Source organism: Ambystoma mexicanum, chromosome 4q, assembly GCF_040938575.1.
Source record: "Ambystoma mexicanum isolate Mex_15411 chromosome 4q, UKY_AmexF1_1, whole genome shotgun sequence".
NCBI lineage: Eukaryota > Metazoa > Chordata > Amphibia > Caudata > Ambystomatidae > Ambystoma > Ambystoma mexicanum.
In genome coordinates this window covers 524,195,447-524,219,115 of record NC_090928.1, presented here as the reverse complement: position 1 = coordinate 524,219,115, position 23,669 = coordinate 524,195,447, and the positions used below count along the sequence as shown (strand labels likewise).

The 23,669-nt window shown below is 46.7% G+C and overlaps 1 protein-coding gene across 1 annotated transcript in view; it reads left to right on the top strand.

Moving 5' to 3' along the window:
* The window catches only part of CFAP61 (cilia and flagella associated protein 61), a 2,971,729-nt gene that overhangs the window by 995,804 nt on the left and 1,952,256 nt on the right, over positions 1-23,669 (top strand). The window contains exon 13 of the mRNA XM_069608074.1: positions 8,426-8,565. Coding sequence (XP_069464175.1) covers positions 8,426-8,565 — 140 coding nt within the window. The remainder of the gene's footprint in view (positions 1-8,425; positions 8,566-23,669) is intronic.

Below are 23,669 nucleotides of genomic sequence, written 5' to 3'. Positions count from 1 at the left end.
GCATCTTGATCTCTATAGTTGAGGATCTTTGCTACCACAGTTCTCGGCTGTCCTCCAGGTAACCGCTTGCCAGTTGGGACTCGGTGTGCTCTTTCCATTGAAAAGAGTTTCGACAGGGTCTTGGGAGCAAATAGGTCAGCAAGCCATTGCTCTAGGAAAAGTTCCATGCTCTCCCCTTCAGCCTTTTCAGGCAGGCCAAGAATGTGGATATTATTCCTCCTTTACCTGCCCTCTCCCTCTTCCACCCTGCTCTCCAGTACCTTAATGTGTTCTAGTGCTCTATTCATTTGCTGGCCCATACTTCTCATTTCGTCCTCTGCTACGGATATACGGTTCTCAGCCTCTCCCGTGTGGGACGAGAGCTTCTGTAGATCGTGGCGCAGCAGGGAGACTTCTGTGGATATGCCATCCATTTTAACTTCCATGGAGGTTCGCGAGTTGGAGATGGCATTCATCACATCCCTTAGGGATAGGTTTTCTTCAGGATTTTGTGTATCTTCAGGTCTGCTTGGTTCCATTGGTGGAGGCAGGGTGGTGGTTGTATATTGCTCCATTGTGCTCTGATTGGCCACTTGTTTCCCTCCTTTTTCTTTGCCCATTACAGCAATTGTCTGTTGGTTTGGTGTTGCTGTGTAGAGTGAGGAGTTTAATGTTGTGGCTCGCCGTGTGCGGGTGGTTCGCCTTCCTCACTTTCTTGGTTGCAAGGGTGTTACACTCTATACTCTGGTCGTAAGCGTTTCTCAGGGGTGTCTTGTCCAGCTGTTAGGATTGGGTGGGGGGTTCCCCCCTCCTCTTAGCTCTAGGGTATGTATGGCCTCCTTTGCCCCAATCTGCACTTCCTGGGTCTCATTCGCCCTGTCCACCTCCTGTTTCTTTTTAATAACATATTTTATTGAAGGTTTTTGAACATTTATACAACATACCAACTGTTTCCCCCCACCACCCCTCTTCCTTTGCCGAGTCGATCGTCGATCTGTTCGTCTCTTGCCACTCTGTACATCACCTTTCCAGTAATATGTTATTTGCCGTGTCCATGTTGTGCTCCTGCGCTTCCCGCTCTCCCACCCCTCAGACCGATCTCAGGTCACACGTTCTTCCCACTTTCCCCAGATTTTTGTGGCCTTTGCCGGGCATCCCCGTGCTGTATAAATTCTAAGTTCTTTCGCCGCGCAGATGTCCATTTTGTTGGACCACTGAGCCACTGTCCGGCACTCCGGGGCTCCCCATTTCTGTGCAATGTCACGTTTTATCAGGCCCATTGCTGTGGAGAGAAGAATGCCCTCCCATTTGTTCGAGATGTTCTCATCTGGGACCCCCAGTAACATTATTGCGGGTCGCAATTCTATCGTGCGACCCAGTGCTCTTGCCAAAATTTGTAAGCATTGTGTCCAGAAGGTCTTGATTTTAGGGCAGTCCCAGAGGAGATGGATGAAGGGGCCCTCTTCCCCCTGGCATTTCAAACAGTTTGGATCTGTTGCCCTTCCCCAACCAAAAAGGGCCACTTGGGGGAAGTATACCTTGTGAAGTATCTTTAGCTGTATCAGTCTTATTCTGGAGTCTATAGAGATTTCACGTGGATGCATGAGAACCTGGATCCAGTCCTCAGGCTCAATGTCCCCGATATCCCGTTCCCATCTGGCTTTGAGGCTGGTCAGCTCTGGGGTGGTGAATGCATTAATAGCTTTATATAGAGTGGTAGTTACCTTGGTGGGGATGTGTTGTGGAAGTAAGTTTCGTTCCAGGGGAGTGTAATCTGGGGCATCAGCAAGTGCCTGCCTGTGGCCACTGAGTGCATGTGACAATTGTGTGTAGTGGTAGTGTTCTGCTGCCGAAATACCATATTCCTGCTGGAGCATTTCAAATGAAAGAATAGAGTCCTCTATTAAGATATTTCCTATCATGGTTATTCCGGCCCTCACCCATCGGGTCCAGGCAGGCATCTTCTACACTTCCGTCAGCATGTGGTTATTCCATAGTGGTTGTGCAATGGTAATCTTCTTCCCCCAGCCTATGTGCTTGTGTGCCTGCCTCCAGACGATCGCGATGTGAGAGGACATTGTCTGTGCAGGGGGTCTGGATAGGCGTTGATACATTGTTGCGAGTGGTGGGGTGTCTTGCCTGAAGGGTAGTTGTGCTCTAATGTGTGGTAGGTCGCGGTCCCCATGGAGGAGGTCATTGACTATGTTTAGTTGACTGGCCCACTAATAGGGCTTCAGGTGTGGGACTCCAATACCCCCCTCCCAGATCGATTGCTGCAGCATGGTCAGCGCAATTCGAGGTTGACCCCCCCCTCCTTCCATATCAATTCCCTGAGGAGGCGTTCCACCCGGACAAATTCCGAGTTTGGTATGGCCAGTGGGGCATTCTGCAGTACATAGAGAAACAGTGGAAGTGCCATCATTTTGAAGAGGGCCGCCCTTCCCATGAGTGTGAGGGGGAGGTGCATCCAATGTCGTACATCCCCCGCAAAGCGGGCCATTAGTGGGTGCAGATTGTGACGCACATAGTCTGAGAGAACACCGGAAACCCATATGCCCAGATAACAGAAGCCTTCTCTTTCTATTCGGTATGGGGAGTCCCGGGGGATTGCCAGATCATCCCCTTTTACTGGGAAGAGAACTGATTTCCCCCAGTTTACTCTAAGGCCACTGAAGTCTCCATAGGTCTTTAACATTTGGGTTATGATTGGGCATGCTTGGTCTGGATTACTCAGGTAGAGTAATAGGTCGTCCGCATAAAGGGAAAGCTTGTCCTCCCGTCCATTTGGCCAATAGAATCCGGACCACCTGGTGACCTGTCGGAGCCATCGGGCCAGTGGCTTGATTGCTAGGGCGAAGAGGAGGGGAGATAGAGGACAGCCCTGCCGGGTGCCTCTGCCCAGACTGAAGGTCCTGGTGGTCCAGCCGTTCACCCTAACTGTAGCTAGTGGGGTTTCGTATAGGAGTTGAATCCAGCTAAGGAAAGCTTCGCCGATGCCCATGCGCCTCATTGTTGCCCAGAGGCTAGCCCACACCACCGAATGGAACGCTTTCTCGAAATCAATTGCGAGTGGTGTGTTAAGGGTTGGGGCCTCTTCCAATAGCAGGTGTAATCGGCGTAGGTTCATTCTGGTCGATCTTTGTGGCATGAAGCCGCATTGATCTTGATGGACCAGTGAGGATATTACCCCTTGGAGCCTGTTGGCCAGTACTTGGGCAAGGATTTTAGTTTCACTATTGAGAAGCGATATCGGTCTATACGATGTGCACTGATCGGGGGGTTTGCCTTTTTTGGGAATGACCACTATGTTGGCCGTTCTTAGATCCGGTGGGAGGGTGCCCTGTTCTTTGGCGGCGAGGAATAGGTCCCGGAGGGGGGCAGCCATCTTATTGCTGCCCAATTTCTTCCAGGTCTCGGCCGGGAAGCCATTCGGGCCAGGTGTCTTCCCAGATTCTAGCTGGGTCATGGCTTCCGTTATTTCGGTTTCGTCTAATCCCCTGTCTAAGTGAGTCCTCTGCAATTCCGAAAACTGCGGAAGCACAATCTCATCCAGGAGGGAAGTGTCAGTGGGGACCATTGGGGTGGCGTAAAGCGTAGTATAGAATTTGTCAAAGGCCTCCGCTATTTCTGGGTATGTTCGGGCCGGCCCATTCAGGCCGCCGGTGACCTGTCTGACATGTCTGTGCCCCTCCTCCCGTCTTTCCAGCCATGCCAATAGTTTGCCGGCTTTGTCCCCTTGCTCATAAATTCTGGTCTTTGATTCCCAATGCGCCTGCTGTGCGTTATCAAGCGCCGTGTTATGGAGTGATGCTCTAGCCTTCAGGAGGGAGTGGTGTATTTCCGGGGAAGCGTTAGATATATGTCTGGTTTCCCATTTCTTTACTTCCTCCTCTGCCTCCGTCACCTTCCTGTGATGTTCTCTCTTTTGGTTACAGATCAGGCTGTCATTTCCCCCCTAAGCACTGTCTTATGTGCCTCCCATAATATCACAGGGTCCTCTACCGAGCCGTATTGATCTCAAAGAATTCATTGGACTTGTCCGTGATGTGCTCCACGAACTCGGGGAGGCCCAGGTAGTAGCCATTTAGCCGCCATGTTTTGGGCGGCAGGGGACAATCCGTACGGAGCGTCACCTCCAGGGGAGAGTGGTCTTATATGCCCCGGGGAAGGAAATCTGCCGATATAACCCTATATGCTTCTGGGGCCGGGAGGAAGAGGTAATCCAACCTGGATAAGGATGCATGGACCCCCGAGTGGAAGGAAAATCCTGGGTCTGTAGGGTGGAGTTCTCTCCACACGTCGCTCAGACCAAGCGCTGATGTGAAGGTCGCCAGCCGCGTGGGGCGGTCTGGGTTCCGGCTGCGGATGTGGGTCCGGTCAAGTGTGTTGCACATAACATCGTTAAAATCCCCCCACGATCCACACCTCTGCTTGCTATTGTGCCATCAGGGCCGTCACCTCCCTCAGGAGACCCTCCTCCTATCCCGGCGGGGAATATATCGCTAGAATGGCCACTGTCTCCCCTCAGCGCGCCCCAGATCATCACAAAACGGCACGAGGGGTCCTGTACTACAGCAGATAGATCAAACGGGAGTCGCTTATGTAAAAGGATCAGGGCGCCCCGGGAGCCCATCGTGTACCCTGCATGGTATGCTAGTCGGTAATTAGTTCTGCGAAAAAACTGGAAGGTGGAACCCGCTAAGTGGGTCTCGGTTAGGAGGGCTATGTCGGGAGAGCGTCTGTTAAGGAATTGCGTGACCAATCAACGTTTTATACTTGAGCCCATGCCATTTACGTTCCAAGTAATGATTTTGAGTGACCTGTGGCGTTCGTTGGGTGTCTTTGGGGCTAGTGCATTTCCATAAGTGGGGTATTCTTAGTGCTGTGTGGTCATTGCTGTCTAGAGATCTGGAAGGTTGTGCCTGATGGGTGCATGGTGCGTTTGGCCGTGGAGATGTGGTGTATGTGTGAGGTGGAGGCGTTTGGCATCGGACATGGTGTGTTCGGTGGCATCTTGATCTATGTGGATATAGTGTGATTTCCCAGAAAGTAACTAATATAGAACTGTATCCCTTTCCCCCTCCCCAAACTCCTCCCCAACATGAATTATCTGTCACCCAAACTCTACTGGCGCTCAAAACTGTGTCGCCAGATTAACTTAATGTGAACTGTGGTCACCTTCCCACCAACTTACTACTTGCTTGCGGGTCTGGTGACACGGGTCAGGGGCGTGGTGTCTGCCGATGGCATGGTGTGTTAGCGATGGCAGCGCGTGACTCTCTGATCAATTGTGTAGGAGTGACGGCATCCCATCACTGGTGTCGTCCCGGGAGGAGCGTTGCATTGCAAATGGTTGCCAAGAAAAGGATCGATCGTTGAGGGTACTGATGTTCCCCTCTCTGGCCAACATGACTGTTCCAGGAACCTTATCAGGGATCGCGGTCTTCGTCCGGGTCCACTGGGATCTCTGGTATGGGTCGTTGGGCGGGTCCATCTCCTCGTGGTCAGGGTCTTGCTCTACCTCTGTGGTTTTGAACAGGTGCAGTCCAGTCCCCTACGATATGGGTCTCGGCCCATTTCCAGGCTTCCTGAGGATCGGTGAAGTGGATGGGTTTACCTTCATGCTGGATTTTCAACTGTGCCGGGAGCAGCCCCTATCTCAAGTTCATAGAGTGGAGCTTCCTTTTAAGGTGCTCGAAGGATTGTCTGGCTTTCTGGACCTCGTGGGTATAGTCTGGATAGAAAGCAATTCTGACTCCGTTATATGTCATTGTCCCTTTGGTTCGGGCCATTTGTAAGATGGCGTCCCTGTCTCGATAATTGAGGAGCCATTCGATGATTGTCCTGGGGGGTACGCCCGGGGTCAGGCGGCCGGCAGGTATGCGGTGTGCACATTCCACCGAGAAAAAGTTTGAGAGAGTCTTTGGCGCATACAGGTCTGCCAACCATTCCTCCAGAAAAAGCTCCATGCTGGGTCCCTCTTCGCGTTCCGGCAGTCCCAGGATGCGAATATTGTTGCGGCGGGACCTGCCTTCTCCCTCATCCACTCGGGCCTCAAGGGTTTTCAATCTGGTTAGTGCTTGCGCCAATTGTTGGTACACCCCAACGAGGCCATCCTCCACACGGGAGATGCGTTGTTCCGCCTCCCCAGTTCGGGATCACAGTTTTTGGAGGTCATGGCGGAGGAAGGAGACCTCGGTAGAGATGGCGTCCATTTTTGGCTCCACCGAGGAACGCGAGATGGCGATGGCAGCCATCACATCCTTGAGTGAGAGGGTCTCGTCTGGCGGAGGGGGGGTCACTCCATGGTCTTCAGTGCCCTGTACGGTGGATGTGCTTGTGGCGTATTGGTCCATGGTGCTTTGTGTCGAGGTCTTTCTGCTTTTTTCTTTGCCCATGGTGTTGCTTTGTGTAGGGCCCCGTATATCTGTCAGTGCCAGAGGAGGAGGCCCCGTTCGTCAGGATTGGCTTCTTTTGCGCACTGGAGGTGTCGGTATGCTTCTGCCCTTATTGCGTGTACGGGCGTAAGTTGCTGTTTCCCCCAGGGACACTCCCTAAGGGCACATCGGATTCGGGTTGGCAGGTCCCGCGTGGCGGCTTACCCGTGGCCGTTAACTTTAGTTCCGGGGTCCAGGGGGCGGAGGGGTGGATTCCGAGCTGTCACCGCCTGTGTCAGGTTCCCCCTCCGGCGGTGGGGGGGGGTCCGCTCTCTGTCTCTGGGGGTGGGCCGAGTCGTCCGCACCCCATCCCCTGGCCGCACCACACGGCTCCGGCAGCAGTTCCAGCCGATGTCGCAGGCCGGGGCCTCGCCCACTCTGGTTTTCCCCGCCCGGGCCTTACCGGGGACAGATGACAAGATCCGGTGGCGGCGCACCCTCGGATTGCCCCGGGGATGCTGGCGCGGCTGCTGCGTTCAGCAGTCGGGGCTTGTGGGCTGCATTCGCTAATCCCTGTCACGCTTCAACGGGTCTTGGAGGCGGCCATCTTGTTCGGGCTCGGGGAGTTCCCGGGCGAAACTTCCAACGCCGATATCTCGTGTTTCCCTTTGCAAACTTAGCTCTGTTCTCCGCCGGGTATTGCTCCGAGGTTCCGCCGCCCGGAGTTCTTTATTTTGCTTTTACACAATCCATATGGCAGGATTTTGCAGGATGTTTCGGTCGGCCATGGGAGCGCCGAAGATTCACGTCTTCATCGCACGCTTGCTGGCCACGCCGCCCCACCTCCTGTTTTGATGGCAGTTCAAGATGGAGTATTCTTTCGTGTTATCTACTGCTTATAGTCTTTATTTTAAAAGGGGGGGGTTCCACCTTTGTTCTCCTTTCTCACTGCGGCAGCTCGTGTTAGATTATCAGCGAGGAGGGCCGTGATGGGGAGATGGGGAGGGGTTCTTTCTCCCCTTCATGCTATATGGTGTCCTTGGTTCAGTGTCTGGCGCTTGCACCCCCCTTTCCCCTCTCCTTACCAGCTTATTGGAGCAGGATCTTAGCGAGCGCTCGACGTTATACGGAGCGCCTGCGTGTGCCCGTACTGGATCGGGAGGCTGGGGTGTCGTTGTTCGGTCCGCCTACGGGTGCGGCCCCAGACCCATGGAGTTGCTCCAGACTCCTCCGCTTTCTCCCAGGCTCAGCGCGGGAAATCGGAGCTTGCCCGCTTGCTCACACCTCGGGGCCGGTGGGTCCTCGGTCGGGCACTGGCGCCTGTCCCTCTTTTTGTTCGCCCCAGCTGCTGCTGTTTCCGAGTACTCTCCCGTCTCCAGACACCGGCGCTCGGTGTCTGCTTCAGCAGAGACGAAGCAAAGCGCTGCCGTAAGGAAAGTGCGCTCCCGTCACCACTGGGCTTCTCAGTATCTCCGCACCCCAGCTCCGTCCACCTCCAAGGGTGCTAGTTAGTATCGGCCGCCTCTCTTTCTTGGCACCCGGCGGCCATCTTGAGTTCTCATCGGCGTCTGCCTCCGTACTTTCTTTAGTGGATTTCTCGGGATCCGGTTCTTGGAATACTTCCCGACTTCAGCAGTTTGCGGCGGTAGATGTCTGCTTTTAAATGATGTTATTGTTCGCTTTCTTCTTTGCGTTTTACTGGAGGATTTTGAAGGATTCTGCTGGCGGCCCGGGAGCTCAACAAAATCACATCTCCATGTTAAGCCCGCTGGCCACGCCCCCTGGGGAAGCCCTTTGTTAACTTCTGCAATGTCCATGTAGAGCTTATGTCTCTGAACAAGAATATTGAAATAGTGATCAAATAACTATTTGGAATTGTAGAGTGGCCTAACATATATTCATTTGGATGTGTAGCTATTTCCTGCATCTAATCGCAAATCTTGTTTGATTTCGAAGTAGCATTATTTCCACACAGTATTTGACATCTGTATCGACTTGACCTATGTATTTGTAGTGTTACTGTGTAGCCTTTACTCGTAGACTAATGTGCTTATTTGTTTTCTCTCGAGGACAAGGATTTCTGCATCGTTACTGTTCCACAGCTTGTGCCTGAATTTCACCTGCTCCAGAGGTTTGTTCGAGTTGTTCCGCTTCCGACATGCACCCTCTCCCAGGAGCTCTACATTTTTCATCGCTCTGGATTACTCAGGTTAGTGACAGTCATTGTTAAATCATTTTAGGGGTGGGGGAGCAAACATTTCCAGGGGGAGCAAACATTTCCAGGTGTCACCACTATTTATTCCACACAAGATCACCCCATCGCATTTTGTTGACTGTACTTTGCCCATAAGTTATTTAACATTTGTAAAGCAACTACCTGCCATTGTTCTGGCCACAAACACTGTGGGTTTTTTCGGAATTTGGTAGACCACAATCTGAATATAACATAATAGGTTGTGCATTACATTGCAGGGAAATGAAAAGTGCTTTGGAAGAGAGGACTAGTACCGTAACCTTATCTTTAACATTTACTGTGTTTGGTCAGCAGTACTGTGTGTTTAGCTAAACCAGTGAACTAGTGATCCCTGACATGTGGCATGCGTTGGAGTTGTGGAACTTTAGACGCTATTGGGACACTGCGCTGAAAGTTATAGTGAGCAAAAACAGTTGACGCAACGTTCAGGAAGCAAATACACAATACTCCACATGTCAGTGGTATGACTTCACAGCACCGTACCCTTGTCACTGCATAGCTTAGGATTCCTGAACAGAGGGCTCAGTGTGTCACATGATTCTCAGTGTATAAGGATATGATGCTCTTGGTGCCTGTATATCACTTTATGCACAAAACCGGCCACATCACAGCGACTTTTGTAAGGCATGGACAGGGAGTCTTTAAGACTGCAGCCCAGCATTGTAAGCACCAGTGCACAAAATGCTCTGCACTGGATTCACTTTCTGCCCCAAATGGCCGCAAATAGTCATTCCAATAGTTGGGAAAAGTGGTGTACCCTGAAGACTTTTCCATGTATGGGTGGCCTTCAGTATGTACATTTCCCCTCCTGATTATACAGCCTGAGGTTACAGGCCAGTCACGGCTGGTGAATTGTTTAATTGGCGGGGTATTAACATTTCCCATTAATTTTTAATGGTTTCAAATGGTGCATTTTTACAGCACACTTTCTATGAAAAGTTGAGCAAAAAGTCACATAAGTTTACAATCAGTTTGGTAGGTTAAGATGTGAAAAAATCCATTCGATGCCAAGTCACAAACAGTGCACAAGAGCATTTTCCAACACATAATCATGATGCCTTTACCCACCATATGCCAGTGTAAAAAATAAGTTCATACTAACGCTGTCCATGCATGTTTGTGCTGGCTGCACCAATATATGCCACTATTCCCAGATAAGAACATACTAATTTTTGCTTTGCCCATTATGATAAGGAACCATGCCCACGTTGACCCTGCCAGCATATGCCATTATGCCCATATACGAACATTCTACTATTGGCCAGTAAACGAGGGCAGCAATCCCCAGTCCTGAGTGGGACAAATAGGCCTGGGAAGTCCTGCGCCCAAAAACGGAAGAGTCAAGGTAATTGACAAAGCCCTGTTTTATTAACAATCCAGATAAAACAGGTATAGCAGTAAATCCAAAACATTTCACGCTCTCAGTTCCTCTCATTCTTGACAACAGTTTAAAAGTACAAACTGACGTCACATCTCACTCTTGATTACAAAAACCTATGGGGTTGAGGAATTGGTTATATTTCTGAGGCTTGTGGAATCTGCTTCGATCACATGCTATGCATAGGCCGACATCTAGTGGAAGCTGAGGAGTATTACAGTTGTTGCTTTCCCTCGACAGGGCATGCCAGTAATACTATCCCTAATGTGACGTCCACTGCACCCATGGTCCTTCACGCATCGAGGTCCCTCAGATTGTTTTTTTCTGCCATTGTAGACAGACGCTAAATCGAGGAATTCTGATTTCGGCATAACGCCATTGTTTATTCGAATTAGAGTTAGTTAACTCTTCCTATCCTTTCTATCTTTCTTTCACTGACTCTCGTTAATATCTTCGACAGCGGTGAAGAAAACGACCGTCGAACAAAACTTCCATCGATGGACCCTTTTGGCCTTAGAAGGCTGCACCGGGCCTCGGCCCAAGACTAGACTTCGGTTCACTCCACCGCCGAATTTTGACATTCCTCGTCGAAAACGGCTAAGGGCTCCAGAAATTCAGGATTAGCCCACCTGGTGAAAAAACATGTCCCTGGAAGTCTCCTTAAAGGTAAGGACACCAAGAAACACTCTTCTAAAACCCATCACCACCATAGTGAAAAATCTTCTACACCACACAAGGAAAAAGATTCTGGTTCCCAGGTGGGGGGTAGGGGGTGGACTCATTGGCAGCAGCCTTGAAGAACAAGGGCCAGCCTACACCTCAGGAACACTTCGGGGTTAAGCATCTCCCCAAAATCCAAGGTCAATACCCAGCTCAGCTCAATGGACCTGCAAGGACATTGATAGAGTCATGAGGAGAATGTCATTTATGGCAGACTTCTTTGAGAAAAACCCAGAAGCAGTCCAAAGTTTACAGCGCATCCCTGTCACTACTGCCGCCTCTTCCTCTCAGCCCCCACCTAAAAGGTCACGTCCTGATACCCTGCCTGTCTCACCCCAGCAGGACCCAATCCTCATTAATCTGTATGACCCTAATACAGACACTGAAGACAGGGACACGATGCAGGAAGGAGGTGAACAGTACTATGATGATGCGATGAGGAAGATGTGTATAACATAGCCTCTCCCGTCAACCTAGATGCCCCGGTTCACCGTGGACAATCAGCCACTGCAGAATGATATGCTTATTAAGGCAGCTAAGCACTTTCAGATACAGACTCAAGAGACTCAGCTGGATAAGGACCTTGTGGAGGATATACTGGGAGACAGAAAAGCTGTCACCCAATTTATTCCCATCTTACAATGTATCCAGAGGGGAATACAACCTTCTCTGGAAACTCCAAACCAGACGCGGGCAGTCAATCTGCATATCGAAAAGCTCTTCTGACCTGCTCCTACAGATTCTCTCTAGATCAGGGGACAGCTGAAACAGGACTCGCTTGTGGTAACCACAACTAGAAAGAGGGCGGGAACACCTTTAGCCTCTTAAGATGGTCCTCCAGAAAAAGAGAGCAAAAGGCTGTGCACTATGGGAAGGAAAGTGGCCACTTCAACAGCCTTTCAAACAAGGATTGCGAATAACACTACACTACTGCCATGCTACAACTGTCATAAGTGGGATGAGATATCAACACTACTAGCTTCAGCTCCTGAACCGCTCAAGTCGCAACTGGCACTAGCAGCAGCAGATGGCAAAGCGAAATCCAGCTGCATTCTAAAGGATGCCCTAAAATCAGCTAAGGAGGAGAATGACACTTTAAAATCACTGGGCCAGGTAACGAATAAGCCACCAGGCCAAAGAGGCGGTAGCAATTTTCATAGATTTTGTGGACAGAATTCACAAAGGAGATCAAGTTACGGACAGAGTCAGGGCTCATCCTGGGGAAACAACCAAGGCCAAGCCTCACAGGGTTTCCAGAGGGGCCAGCGTCGATCTCGTGGCCAAGGAGGTCCTCCTCTTCTAGAGGTGGAGCCCCACCTCCTAAAAATTGACCACCCGCTTCAGGTGCCCTCCCATGCCTCTCCAGTAGGGGGGCGTATGTCAGACTTCACCCACGCATGGGAGGGAATCACCTTGGACAAGTGGGTGCTATCTTTCGTGGCTGGCAGTTATTGCGTGAAGCTTCTTCAGTGACCCAAGAACCATTCCATGTGTCAAAAGACACACTAGAAGGAAGAACAAGGCATCCTTCTCGAGGAGATCACAACACTGCTTCTCAAGGAAGCCATAGAAATTGTCCCAGTGAACCAGGTACAGAAGGGTATTTATTCAACCTAGTTTGTTGTGCCGAAAAAAGATCTAACAATGTGCCTAGTATTAGACCTACGCCCTGCAAACACTTACGTCAAGCCACAAACGTTCAGCATGACAATGCTACAAGAAGTAATCCCTCTGCTAAAGCGGGGGGGACTACATGGCAACATTGGATTTGAAAGATGCTTATTTTCCTATTTCAATGTTCCCAGCGCACAGAAGATTCTTGCGTTTCAAGATAGCGAACCAGCACTACCAATTCAAAATGCTTCCCTTCGGAATAGCATCTGCTCCAAGCGTATTCACAAAGGTACTGGCTGTGGTGGCAGAGCACCTACGCAGGGAGGCATTCCCAGTGTACCCTTACCTGGACGACTGGCTGATTACAGGGGAGTCACCCCAAATTTGCAGGCAAAACACTCAAAGAACCATCAACCTTCTCTTCCAATTGGGCTTATCAATACACAAGAACAAATCAAACCTTGTGCCAAGCACAACCAAACTGTTCCTAGGAGCTGTCATGAACACGAAACAAGTGTTCGTCTTTCCCTCAAAGGAAAGAGTCCAAAACATATTACTGCAAATACCTCTTTATCAAACCGGCCACCAGATAAAAGTACGCAAAGCTATGCGTTTGCTAGTCATGATGGCATCTTGCATTGACTTGGTCCCACACGCACGTCTGCGCAGGTGCCCCATGCAGGAGTGGTTGGTGAAACAGTGGTCTCAGGCAAGCGGTCAGTGGGACGATCTAGTGGTCGTTTCGCCAACACTAGTACAAAACCTTCGCTGGTGGACAAAAGTGAATCTGCTGAGGGGGAAACCCTTCCACGATCCGGTGGTGCAAGCAATAGTTAGGAAAGACGCATCACTCTCTGGGTGGGGGGACCCCATCACCTTCATCACAGAGCACATGGTCTGTGGACTCACGCAACGGCGCAGAACCACATCAATCTGCTGGAACTTCTGGCAGTATTCAAAGCTCTCCTAGCATTCGAAGAACAGCTAACAAATCAGTCGGTACAAATCTTCACCGACAGCACGACAGCGATATTTTACATCAACAAACAGGGGGGCACACATTCTCCAAATTGTCCAAGCTAGCACAAAAAATGTGGAAATGGGCACTCAGACAGAAGATGTTCCTATCATCTCAACACGTTCCAGGGCAACTCAACACTCTAGCCAACTCGCTCAGCAGAGATCCCCTACCAGAGGAACACGAGTGGCAGCTAGACACAGAGGTCGTAGACCACATCATCTCTGTGGGGTTACCCCACGCTAGATTTGTTTGCTACAAGAGAAAACCAGCAATGCTCAGACTTTGCATCCAGGTTCCTTCAGCCAAACTCCAAGGGGAAAGCCCTATGGATGAACTGGTCAGGGAAATTTGCTTACACTTTCCCCCCCCCCCAACACCTATCATGAACAAGGTGGTGAACAAGATTCACAAGGAACAAAGGACGCTCATCCTAGTTGCTCCTATGTGGGCGACACAACCATGGTATCCACATCTGAGCAAACTGGCGATGTGCGATCCCATCAAACTCCTGTGCCAGACCAATTTACTGACTCAACACGGGGGATTAGGAACAAAGAGGAACTCCATATCCAGCGGGAATTAAATGGAGTTATCAAAAGACTATAACAACAAGGTTTTCCTGTGAGAAAAAAACGTTTTAGATAATTAGTAAGCTCAAGGCATTTACTAAGTAAATATTGTAATTAAATCACATAGTTTGTAAGAGGATAGGACCTACGGGACTATTTTCATACAAAGTACAAGCCATTAAACAAGAAAAAACAACAGGTAATAAATATATTAAACAAAACAAGTTTTTTAAATTAAATTAACAAAAGAAAAAAGGGGGGAGAAGAATATCTCACCAAAAACTTGACTTCCGTAATAGTATGTCAAAAAACAGGCATTGTAATTTATTCCAAGGAGGAACAGTACATTTTAAAATATTAAGGGATTGATTCATAAACAAACAAACTGACAAAATACATTCATATGTACATACACCTGTGTGGAAAAAAATATACCAGTGAGGAGCTGATGATTGAAAGAACGCATCCAGTACAAAAAGCAAATTATATCCAAAAGAGTTTTGCTTGTCGGAATATACATTTAATAAATATACACATACATTTTGTAGTTAGAAACTGTAGAACAAACTGAAATTGTTGAGGAGGCACCAAACAGTATCCTATCAAAAAGTATGAATCACTGTCCCTGGCTTATTGATAGCAAATTACTTCACAGCATCATTTAACGCCAGCAGACAGAGGTAATGTCTTATAACTTAAAGAGACAGAAATGTAATTGGCAGAAAAATCGACCTGGTGATAAATACCAGGATGCGGCTGATACAAAGAAAAAGCCTACGCCATCCGCTTTAGTAAATTAATATATGCGTGGTGGGCCACCAACTCTTGTTCAGGTTGTGAAGAATCATCCCTAAACTAACACAGTGGCACAGTGGGCATTTTGGTGGTAAAGAAAACAAATGTACCACCTTTGTCAGGAAAAAGGTTTTCTCTATTCATGCCCTAGAGAGGAAAAGAGTAAAACTGTTGAGAACATATAATAATGAACCGGAAATACCAGTTCAAAAAATCTTAAAGGGAAAAATGAGCAAATGCCCTTACTATAGGAACCATCTGAGAAAAAATAGTTATTTTGAGCGTGGTGCTGAGTGATCAGTCCCAGAAAGGGTTTGCCTAAAGATTGTCTCTTATATTCTAAAGAATCCAACACCAGTCAGAGAGTAAGGACAGTGTTTTAGCCTAACCGAAACACAGTCCGTGCAGCACAAGCTTCATAGTGTTGGCAAATAGAGCATGCTAATCCCAGCAATGTGTTAAGAATTTACGAAATAGTTTAGAAAAAGAAGAATAGAGGGTAGCAGTCAGTTAAGTCATTACTAGGTTACCTACCTAAGAGCCTTGTGCTAGTGCTAATCAGAAATATTAAAATTTCGTCAGACAATGGCGTGAAATGAACAATAAATTCCAAAGTAGAGACTACATCATCAAGTTCTTTTCTAGATTACAAGACTATGTTACAGGTTATTGCCGCTGGTAAATATTTAGAGTACATCTGGTAGCGCCAACAGAGAAAGAGAACAGAGACAAACACACTGGGTCAGTACCCTAAAGAGAGGGGGATGTTATTTAGTGGTGTGGACTGAAATATCATATTAATGAATCGCGCTTACCAAAATATAATGCAGCAGATTCTGCCTTTTAATGCAGCAATTAGAACATCTAGCCTTAAGCGGTTTGAATTCCAGGGCAGTGACTCTGTGTTAAGAGAAGAGCTGTGAGACAAAATGCCTTGGTTAGTATTTAGGCGCCCTGTTATGATGGAGGGCACTTTTAGTTGTTGCCAGATAGTGCAACAGTCTTGCCGGTGAAATATACGGTGTACCGTGTGAAAATCTCACCTGTGGGTATAAACAATTATATCTGGTGCAGCGCACCAGATATATCCTCTTTTAACATATATGAAAGAACTGTAAACCTCCTTTAACAAACATATTTTTTGCAACGCATACTGATGTGTTTCGTTATCAGCAGTGCATGCTGGGGATGCAAGTCATGGTTCAATTGCCTATGGCATGAGGCTCGACCATGACCTCAGCCCCACCAAACCACCCCCGTTTTCCACTGCACCTACCCTGCATCCCAGTTCAGTGACTACTATACCCTCATTATGTGACCAATGGCCAGTGCTCATGGCTTGCATGGCCTGCCTCCACAATCCATGGGGCATGGGCTTCGGCCATGCCGCATTCCCCAATAGGCAAATCAGAGTAGACCAATGTCCTTGCCGAAGCCCCACTGCCCAGGCAGCAAAATGATATCACTATTTTTTGTACTTTCCTTTTAACACTTTCACAAAAGTACAACACAGTATAGATTTGCAAAATAATTCTTGTAGGTCCTTGCCAATGCTCCTTGCACGGGTTTGCTGCAAATCTACCCAGCACTTCGGGCTGCAGCTGCAAGCAGAATTCTTTTTTCCCCATTTAAACCTATAGCTACGGCCATGCTGCATGCCCCAATAATTAAATCAGAGTAGGCATTTGTCCTTGCCAAGGGCCAGGCCCACTGTCCATGCACCAAAGTTATATCACTATTTTTTGTACTTACATTTGGACACTTTGGAAAAAATAAAACGCAAGACAGATTTGCAAAATATGCTCTTGCGCAGGTTTGTTGTAATCCAGTCAAGCACTTCAGGCTGTAGCCACACGCAGAATATTTTTTCACATTCAAACCTAGCGCTTCGGCCATGCTGCATGCCCCAATAAGCAAATCAGAGTACATATTGGTCCTTGCTCAGGGACAGGCCCATTGCCCAGGCACCAAAATGATATCACCATTTTTTGTATTTACATTTTGACACTTCAGAAAGAATAAAACACACAACCGATTTGCAAAACCATGCTTTGAGGTCCTTGCTGATGCTCCTTGAGACTGTTGACTGCCATCCCGTCCAGCACTTTGGGCTGTAGCCACAAGCAGGATTTTTTTCCATTCAAGCCTATCCCGATTTTGAAAAACTTTACCATATAGCCGGTCCATGGGCCATGCCCACTTTAAACCCATTGATGGTCCCACATGGCCATGGCCAGTAGCCAGATTGTCCGGGTCAAGGCCTTTGGCCTTTGGCCATGACTCGGACAATCTGGCCATTGCCCATGGCCACAGGCTATACCTCAATCAGCAAAGGTATATTACTATTTTTTTTAACTTTTCAAAAAATATAACACAGTCACATTTGCAAAACCATGCTTTCAGGTCCTTGCCAATGCTCCTTGCATGAGTTTGCTGCAAATCCATCCAGCACTTCGGGCTGCAGCCTGAAGCAAAATTTATTTTCCCATTTAAACCTATAGCTTCGGCCATGCCGCATGCCCCAATAAGTAATTCAGAGTAGGCATTCATCCTTGCCGAGGGCCAGGCCACTATCCATGCACCAAAGTTATATCACTATTTTGTGTACTTACATTTGGACACTTTGGAAAAATGAAACCCAAGACAGATTTGCAAAAGCATGCCCGCAAGTCCTTTCTTATGCTCCTTGCCGAGGTTTGTTGTAATCCAGTCCAGCACTTCAGGCTGTAGCTGCAAGCAGAATACTTTTTCCCATTCAAACCTAGGGCTTCGGCCATGCTGCATGCCCCAATAAGCAAATCAGAGTACACGATTAGGAAGTAATTGCATGGTGGTAGAATGGGTAGATCACTGTGCTTGATCTAGTACTTTAATCAGATTATCCTGCTGCTGGTGATGGGGTTCTTTTGTGAAGGTGCCCTTCCTTTTTCAAGTTTTAGGTTTCTAATAGGAGAGTGAGCCCTGTTCACCTGAGCACTGGGTTATTCAATAATTAACTGTTGTCATAATAAAGCAGTCTTGAAAACCATTGTTGGTGCTATATTTTTTGTTAGAAGTCAGCCGACATGTGTTTCAACCCTCTAGGGTCTTTCTCAAGGCATGTGAATTGTGGGCCAGTCGTTGCTCCGAGGTTGTGAAATGAGTCTGGGATGCAATCCCAATATCTTGCCCCAGTATTGTCGTAAATAAGGATGGTTGATGATTTGAAGGGGTGTCCCTGGTGACCACGTGGGCGCCTGGTTTGGCGTGCTTGATAATTATATGCTTATTAGCATGGACTCGGTAATGTATGCAGCGGTAGTCACAGCGATATGTTGATGCAATCCTATACAGCACTTTGGGCTGTAGCCACGGGCAGAATTATTTTTCCCATTCAAACCTATCCCGATTTCGAAAACCTGTTGCCACATAGCTGGTAAAATTCCCGGTCCCTGGTGGCCATGCCCACTTTAACCCCATCGCCAGTCCCTCACGGTCATGGCTAGTAACCAGATTGTCTAAGTCATGGCGTTTGCCCATTGCTCGGACAATCTGGCCACTGCCCATGGCCACAGGCTGTACCTCAGTTACCAAAGGTATATCACTATTGTTTGTACCTACATTACGACACTTTTAAAAAAGAAAACACCGACACATTTGCAAAACCATGCTTTCAGGTCCTTGCCAATGCTCCTTGCATGAGTTTGCTGCAAATCCGTCCATGTTTTATTTTTTGAAAAGTGTCAAAAAGTATGTAGATAAAATTGTCATATACCTTAGCCCCCTCTTGACAAAATCTATTCAAACGGCAACAAAGTTATAAGCCATCTAAAAATGTTGAGACCCCTCTAATTTTGCCCCCACCTGACAGAATCCCACCAAAATTTGCAAAAACATTCATCTCTGGGTCTACAATAATTTTGCAAACTTTTGTGCAAATTCGTCAAACCGCACCCAATTTATAAGCCTTTCAAATATTTTGGGACCCTCCTCTAACTTTACTCCCTCTTGGCGAAATAGCACCAAACTTTGCAGAACCATTCAGGGTCAGGTCCAACATGATATGCAGTTTCATTTATTGACACCAAAGTTATAAACCATCCTAAAACTGCTTTTCACCAACCCTGTAATGTTGAAATAGCCGCGTACGGTTGGTCCACGGGGCTGTCTGCGGACTGAATAGGGAAGTGAGTCTGCGGACCCGACCCAGATAGCACTAATTATTTTACCTACCATTTTGGATGTTTTAAAAAAACTACTTTGCAGATTTACACCACATTTACAAAAGCACGCTTTCGGACCAAGCCACCACTCCTGGCGCACCTTTGACGAAAATCCGTCCAGCGATTTGGGCTGCAGGCATGAGTAAAATTCTTTTTCCGTTGCGTCCATGAGGAAAACACATTTTGGGACTCCCTTATAACTTTGCCCCCTTTGACGAAACCATACCAAACTTTGCAGAATCAATCCAAGGGGGCCATATACTTATCTGCAAAGTTTGGTGAGGATTTGTCAAGGCGGGGGACAAAGTTATAAGCCACCCAAAAAGTTCTATTAGTATTGGTCAAGCAACTTAACCATAACTACAGGGCTGCTACGCAAGCCGCGTGATATGATAAACAAACAGCATTCGCCAAAAGAGTAGCGCTCTGCCTACTTTTATATCTTGTGCTCAAGGGCTAGGTAGGATAGACATAAATATAGGTATAGCGCTGTCTCCCAAACAGAATGAGGCACTTGCCCCACATGTTATACTGAGAAACAAAGAAATGCCCGGGCACTCGTAGATGGTGCTTGGTAAAAGATTTTATTAAATTCGGTGCATCACAAAATTATAAAAAAATTGGCTATTGTGCACAATCATGGTGAACCAGAGAAAAAAGGTTCACTTACCCATCCGGTCTAAAAACACCATATATTATATATAGGTTAGTTCCATCATTGGCTGTTACTTTATCTACTGCCCACACCGCGGACCACCTCTAAACAGATTACAGGTAAAATACATCATCAAAACGATGAGCTATTGTCTACTGCAACAGTTGCAATTAGAGAGCAGGGATTGGTTGGCAGGTCATCAGCACATGAGCAACAATAGTGGCATCAAGGTGCTGCTTTTCCCAATAAGGATACCATTTCTGATTCTTAAGGCCACAAGCCAGGACTTTTAGCTTTGAACTTGACATTGTCTTCTATCTTTGTCCTGAGAACTCGAGGGGAGTGAAGGCCTTAGCTTATCTGTCCCTGAAGCTAATGAATAGCTGTTATTCTCCAACTATAAATCACGTATGTGGAGACCACATTTTGAATTATTGTGCTCAGCATTAACTAGGATTTTAACCCTTATTAAAGCAGGTGTCCTTACCCTTCCTGACCACTGGAGACTAGTTTGCGCCACTTTCTTTTCAATATTAACCCTTGATTAGTGAGCACCTGGCTTTCAAGGGCTGTTTGTTTCTTTACATAATCTAGTGAAATGTGTCTTACACTTGGGAACTATTATCTTCTCTTCGGTGCCAGTCCAAACCTCTCTTTTCCACAGTAACCTTGGCTGGGGTTATGCGGATATTGTCTGTTCTGCTCGGGTCTGTATTTTCTGCTAATTCAGCAAGTCTTCTTTTGCTTTGTGTTCTATTGGTGCAGGTAACATTCTTCATCTCTAAATGCAAGTTTGTCCTAGTGTTCGTGTATCTTCGTGGTGGGTACATATCTGCTTCGTGTCTAATGTGTCTACGTGTGTAATGACACTTAACATTGGTTACAGGCAGCTGCCCATTTCTGCTAGAGCTAGCAAGTCCATTTCTTTTTTGACTGATCCTGGATAAGGTTCGGTAGGGTTCCCTTAGTGAATTGCATCTCTCGTATCTGCGGTCTGGCGGTGGAGAGTGGGCGGAATCCATATACAATGCACTTCTTTAGTTTCTATGATATTGAGGCAGGGGAAGGGCTGACACAATGAATGGCTCATTAATTTGCCTCTCGACGGGCTCTTCGCTTATTGTAGGTATAAAATGCCATGCCATAGTAAGAAAACTTGCCCAGCATGTTGTCACCACTGTAGGCCAGTACATCTACGTAAGAACGCTCATCATGTGCAGTAGCACCTGGATATGGCAAAAAACAACTTTATTATCAGCTCAAATAAAGTAGGGAAACCTGGTTAACAAACAGATTGCAGCTCACTCCCTCTCATCCACATTTCAATTACACAAAGGCTTTATACCTCGATGTACGTCAGCAATGACATCATCCCACGTGGCAAACAGTAAACACCTATTGAAAGGAGGGATTGGTTAAAGGAACATATATACCTATACTTCATTTAGGTGTTAGTAACATAATTGACTGCCCCTTATCTGGTAAGTACGCCTTGAACTACCTCTGACTACGTATAGTACAGATTAATAGCAGAATAACAGCAGCGGATTGGCTTCTGCAAAAATGTATAGTACACTGCTATATAGGCCCTCATGATTGGTTGGCATGCTCTCCCAACCTTGGACATTCAGCTCATTAGCACGTAAGCAAAATGAAACCCAGGTGCAGGGAATAACATCAGACGACTGCCCACTTTGCCAATTAGTCTACCATCTCTCATCAGTTAGGCCCTTAGCCAAGGCTTCTTATCTGTAGTTGACCGTGACTGCTCTCTTCCTTGGGACTTTTAAGGGTGTGTAGGTACATCGCTATATTCAGTTGGAATTTAATGAATAGGTCTTGTTTTCCAGTCCTGAATCACATGTGAGGAGACCACAATTTTGTCAATTTTGACCATTTATTTAGTGCTATTTTATCCAATTATACTGGGTGCTATTACTCCCATAGATGTATTTTCAACAAGGCCATGCAGATTGCCTTAGGAGCAGCAGTTTATTTTCAATGTACTGATTGTCATTTTTTAAATATAAAGTCAATTTTATTTCTCTGAGTCTGTCCAATCCACAACACTGCAAGTTATTTTTAGCTGTTAGCAGCCATTCCACTCTTGACAGCTGAAGTATTTCATGGCCAAACCTTTATATATGCTTTATATTTGCAGAAACGTTATTGTTAGGGTGACTTTTGTTAAAGAAAATAAATGAAAACACGGCATTCCAAACCCAGCTTGCTTTATAGGTATTTATTGATTCAGTCATACAACTCTCACAGACAAATGTGACGGATATAAAGCTTTTTGGTAATTCTTATCATTAGTATGCAAAACAGCCAACACATCTTTGGTTTTATTGGTGCTGCTTCACATTATCTTTGGAGTTCTTTCTAATCAATACACACATACACTGTATATTCAAACACACAAAATGCATTTTTTTAAATTGCTGAAAAAATGAGGGCTTGCCCTTCAAAAAAGTAAAGGCATGAAATATTAAATCCATGCCTATGCTTTAGTCAAGCACAAAGTTCCCACAGCTGGCACTAAAATGATATTCAGATTCAAGCACTCATTTCCCTCCCCAGCCCCACATTTGAGATGCCTGTGGCTGCCCACAAAGTGCAAGTGTGAAATATATCATAGAGAACTTAAAATGGCGAAGAGTAAATCTGAATGCACAAGTGCACCAAGAAACCTGTGAATGGATACCCAAATCCATATAAGGGTGATAACAAAAACTTTGTGCCAAAGGTCCACACTGTTTCACTGCTGTAACAGTGTCCAGTAAATATATCCATTCCGCCATCTTTACAGAAGCTGCTCAATTGCTAAGCAGGCAAATGGCGTTCCTGCTGGGTGTATCGTGTCTTTGAAGACATTCTGCTTCACGCTCAGTACTACCAGGAGAACCAACTGCAATGTATGTCACACAATGCATAAATGTGCTGTTTCTAAGTAATTTTTACATTCATTGTATTTTAAATACAAGGATGAGACTTTTATTGTGAAACAGTACTTCAAACCACAGCTGGACATCCATATCTATGCACACACATCTCAAAATGTTCCTATCTGATTGTACAATCCAACCAACTCTACAGAATTAACAAACATTTTAAATTACCTTAAACACAAGCTGGCAAGACCCGTAGCATAAACCACACCCACAAAGGTAATATTGTGCTGGAACGCCCGATCCATTGCTCAGTTTTACTCTTGGAGTGTTGGGTATTTTGAACAATTGTACACACAGTAATGATGTAAACAGTATGTACCTTTTAATTTGTTGTGAAAGGTGCCTGCATCATACAGCTATGAGGAAAGCTGCTGATTCTCATACATGAATATTCAGAGTCGCCCTTATCCATTATTCCACTGTGAGAATGCAAAATGGGGGTGAATGGGCATAATTTGGACAACGCGGACATAGGTTGTTGAAGGGGCGGGATCTGGTGAAGGTGCAGAGTTTGTCAGAGGTGGAGTAAAGTTGGGGGGACGCATGCACTTATTTGGGCCTTGGGCAGCAGAAAGCTTAAATACACCTCTGATTACTCTTCTTGGCCTCTGGAGACTTGGTTGCTCCGCCTGGCATATGTTTTCAGCATCCATGATTGTTCCATACTTGGCACTTGCAAATGTTCTCTCCGTTGCTTAATCTAAGAGAAATACGTCATGCATATAAAGCATATCCTCTTTCACACCTCTTTTGCCTTGCAGATACCTCTTAATGTGGCATTCTTGATCCCAAGGCAAACAGATATTCTTTGTTCTCCGCACTGTGCTGTTTTCCCGCACCTGTCAGCTCTGCAGCCATGGTCTCTCTCCTCAAGGTTTCTTGCTTATTTTTTATACAAAGTCGACGTCCATCTTTTCATCATGGCCACTTTGCCCATGTTATATTTTCTACTGCAGCAAGCTTCCCATTTCTTATATACCTCGCGTTTCAGCGTATATACATTTACTAATTCTCTTCTCACTTATCTTCTTAGTGTACATGATTTTCTTCATATCCGCATACATTACTTTGTTACTTGAGTTACATCTTCATTCTTTAAATATTTGCATAACATTTCAGTGTGTCCTTGTGTCTTCCCCTTATGATGTCACTTT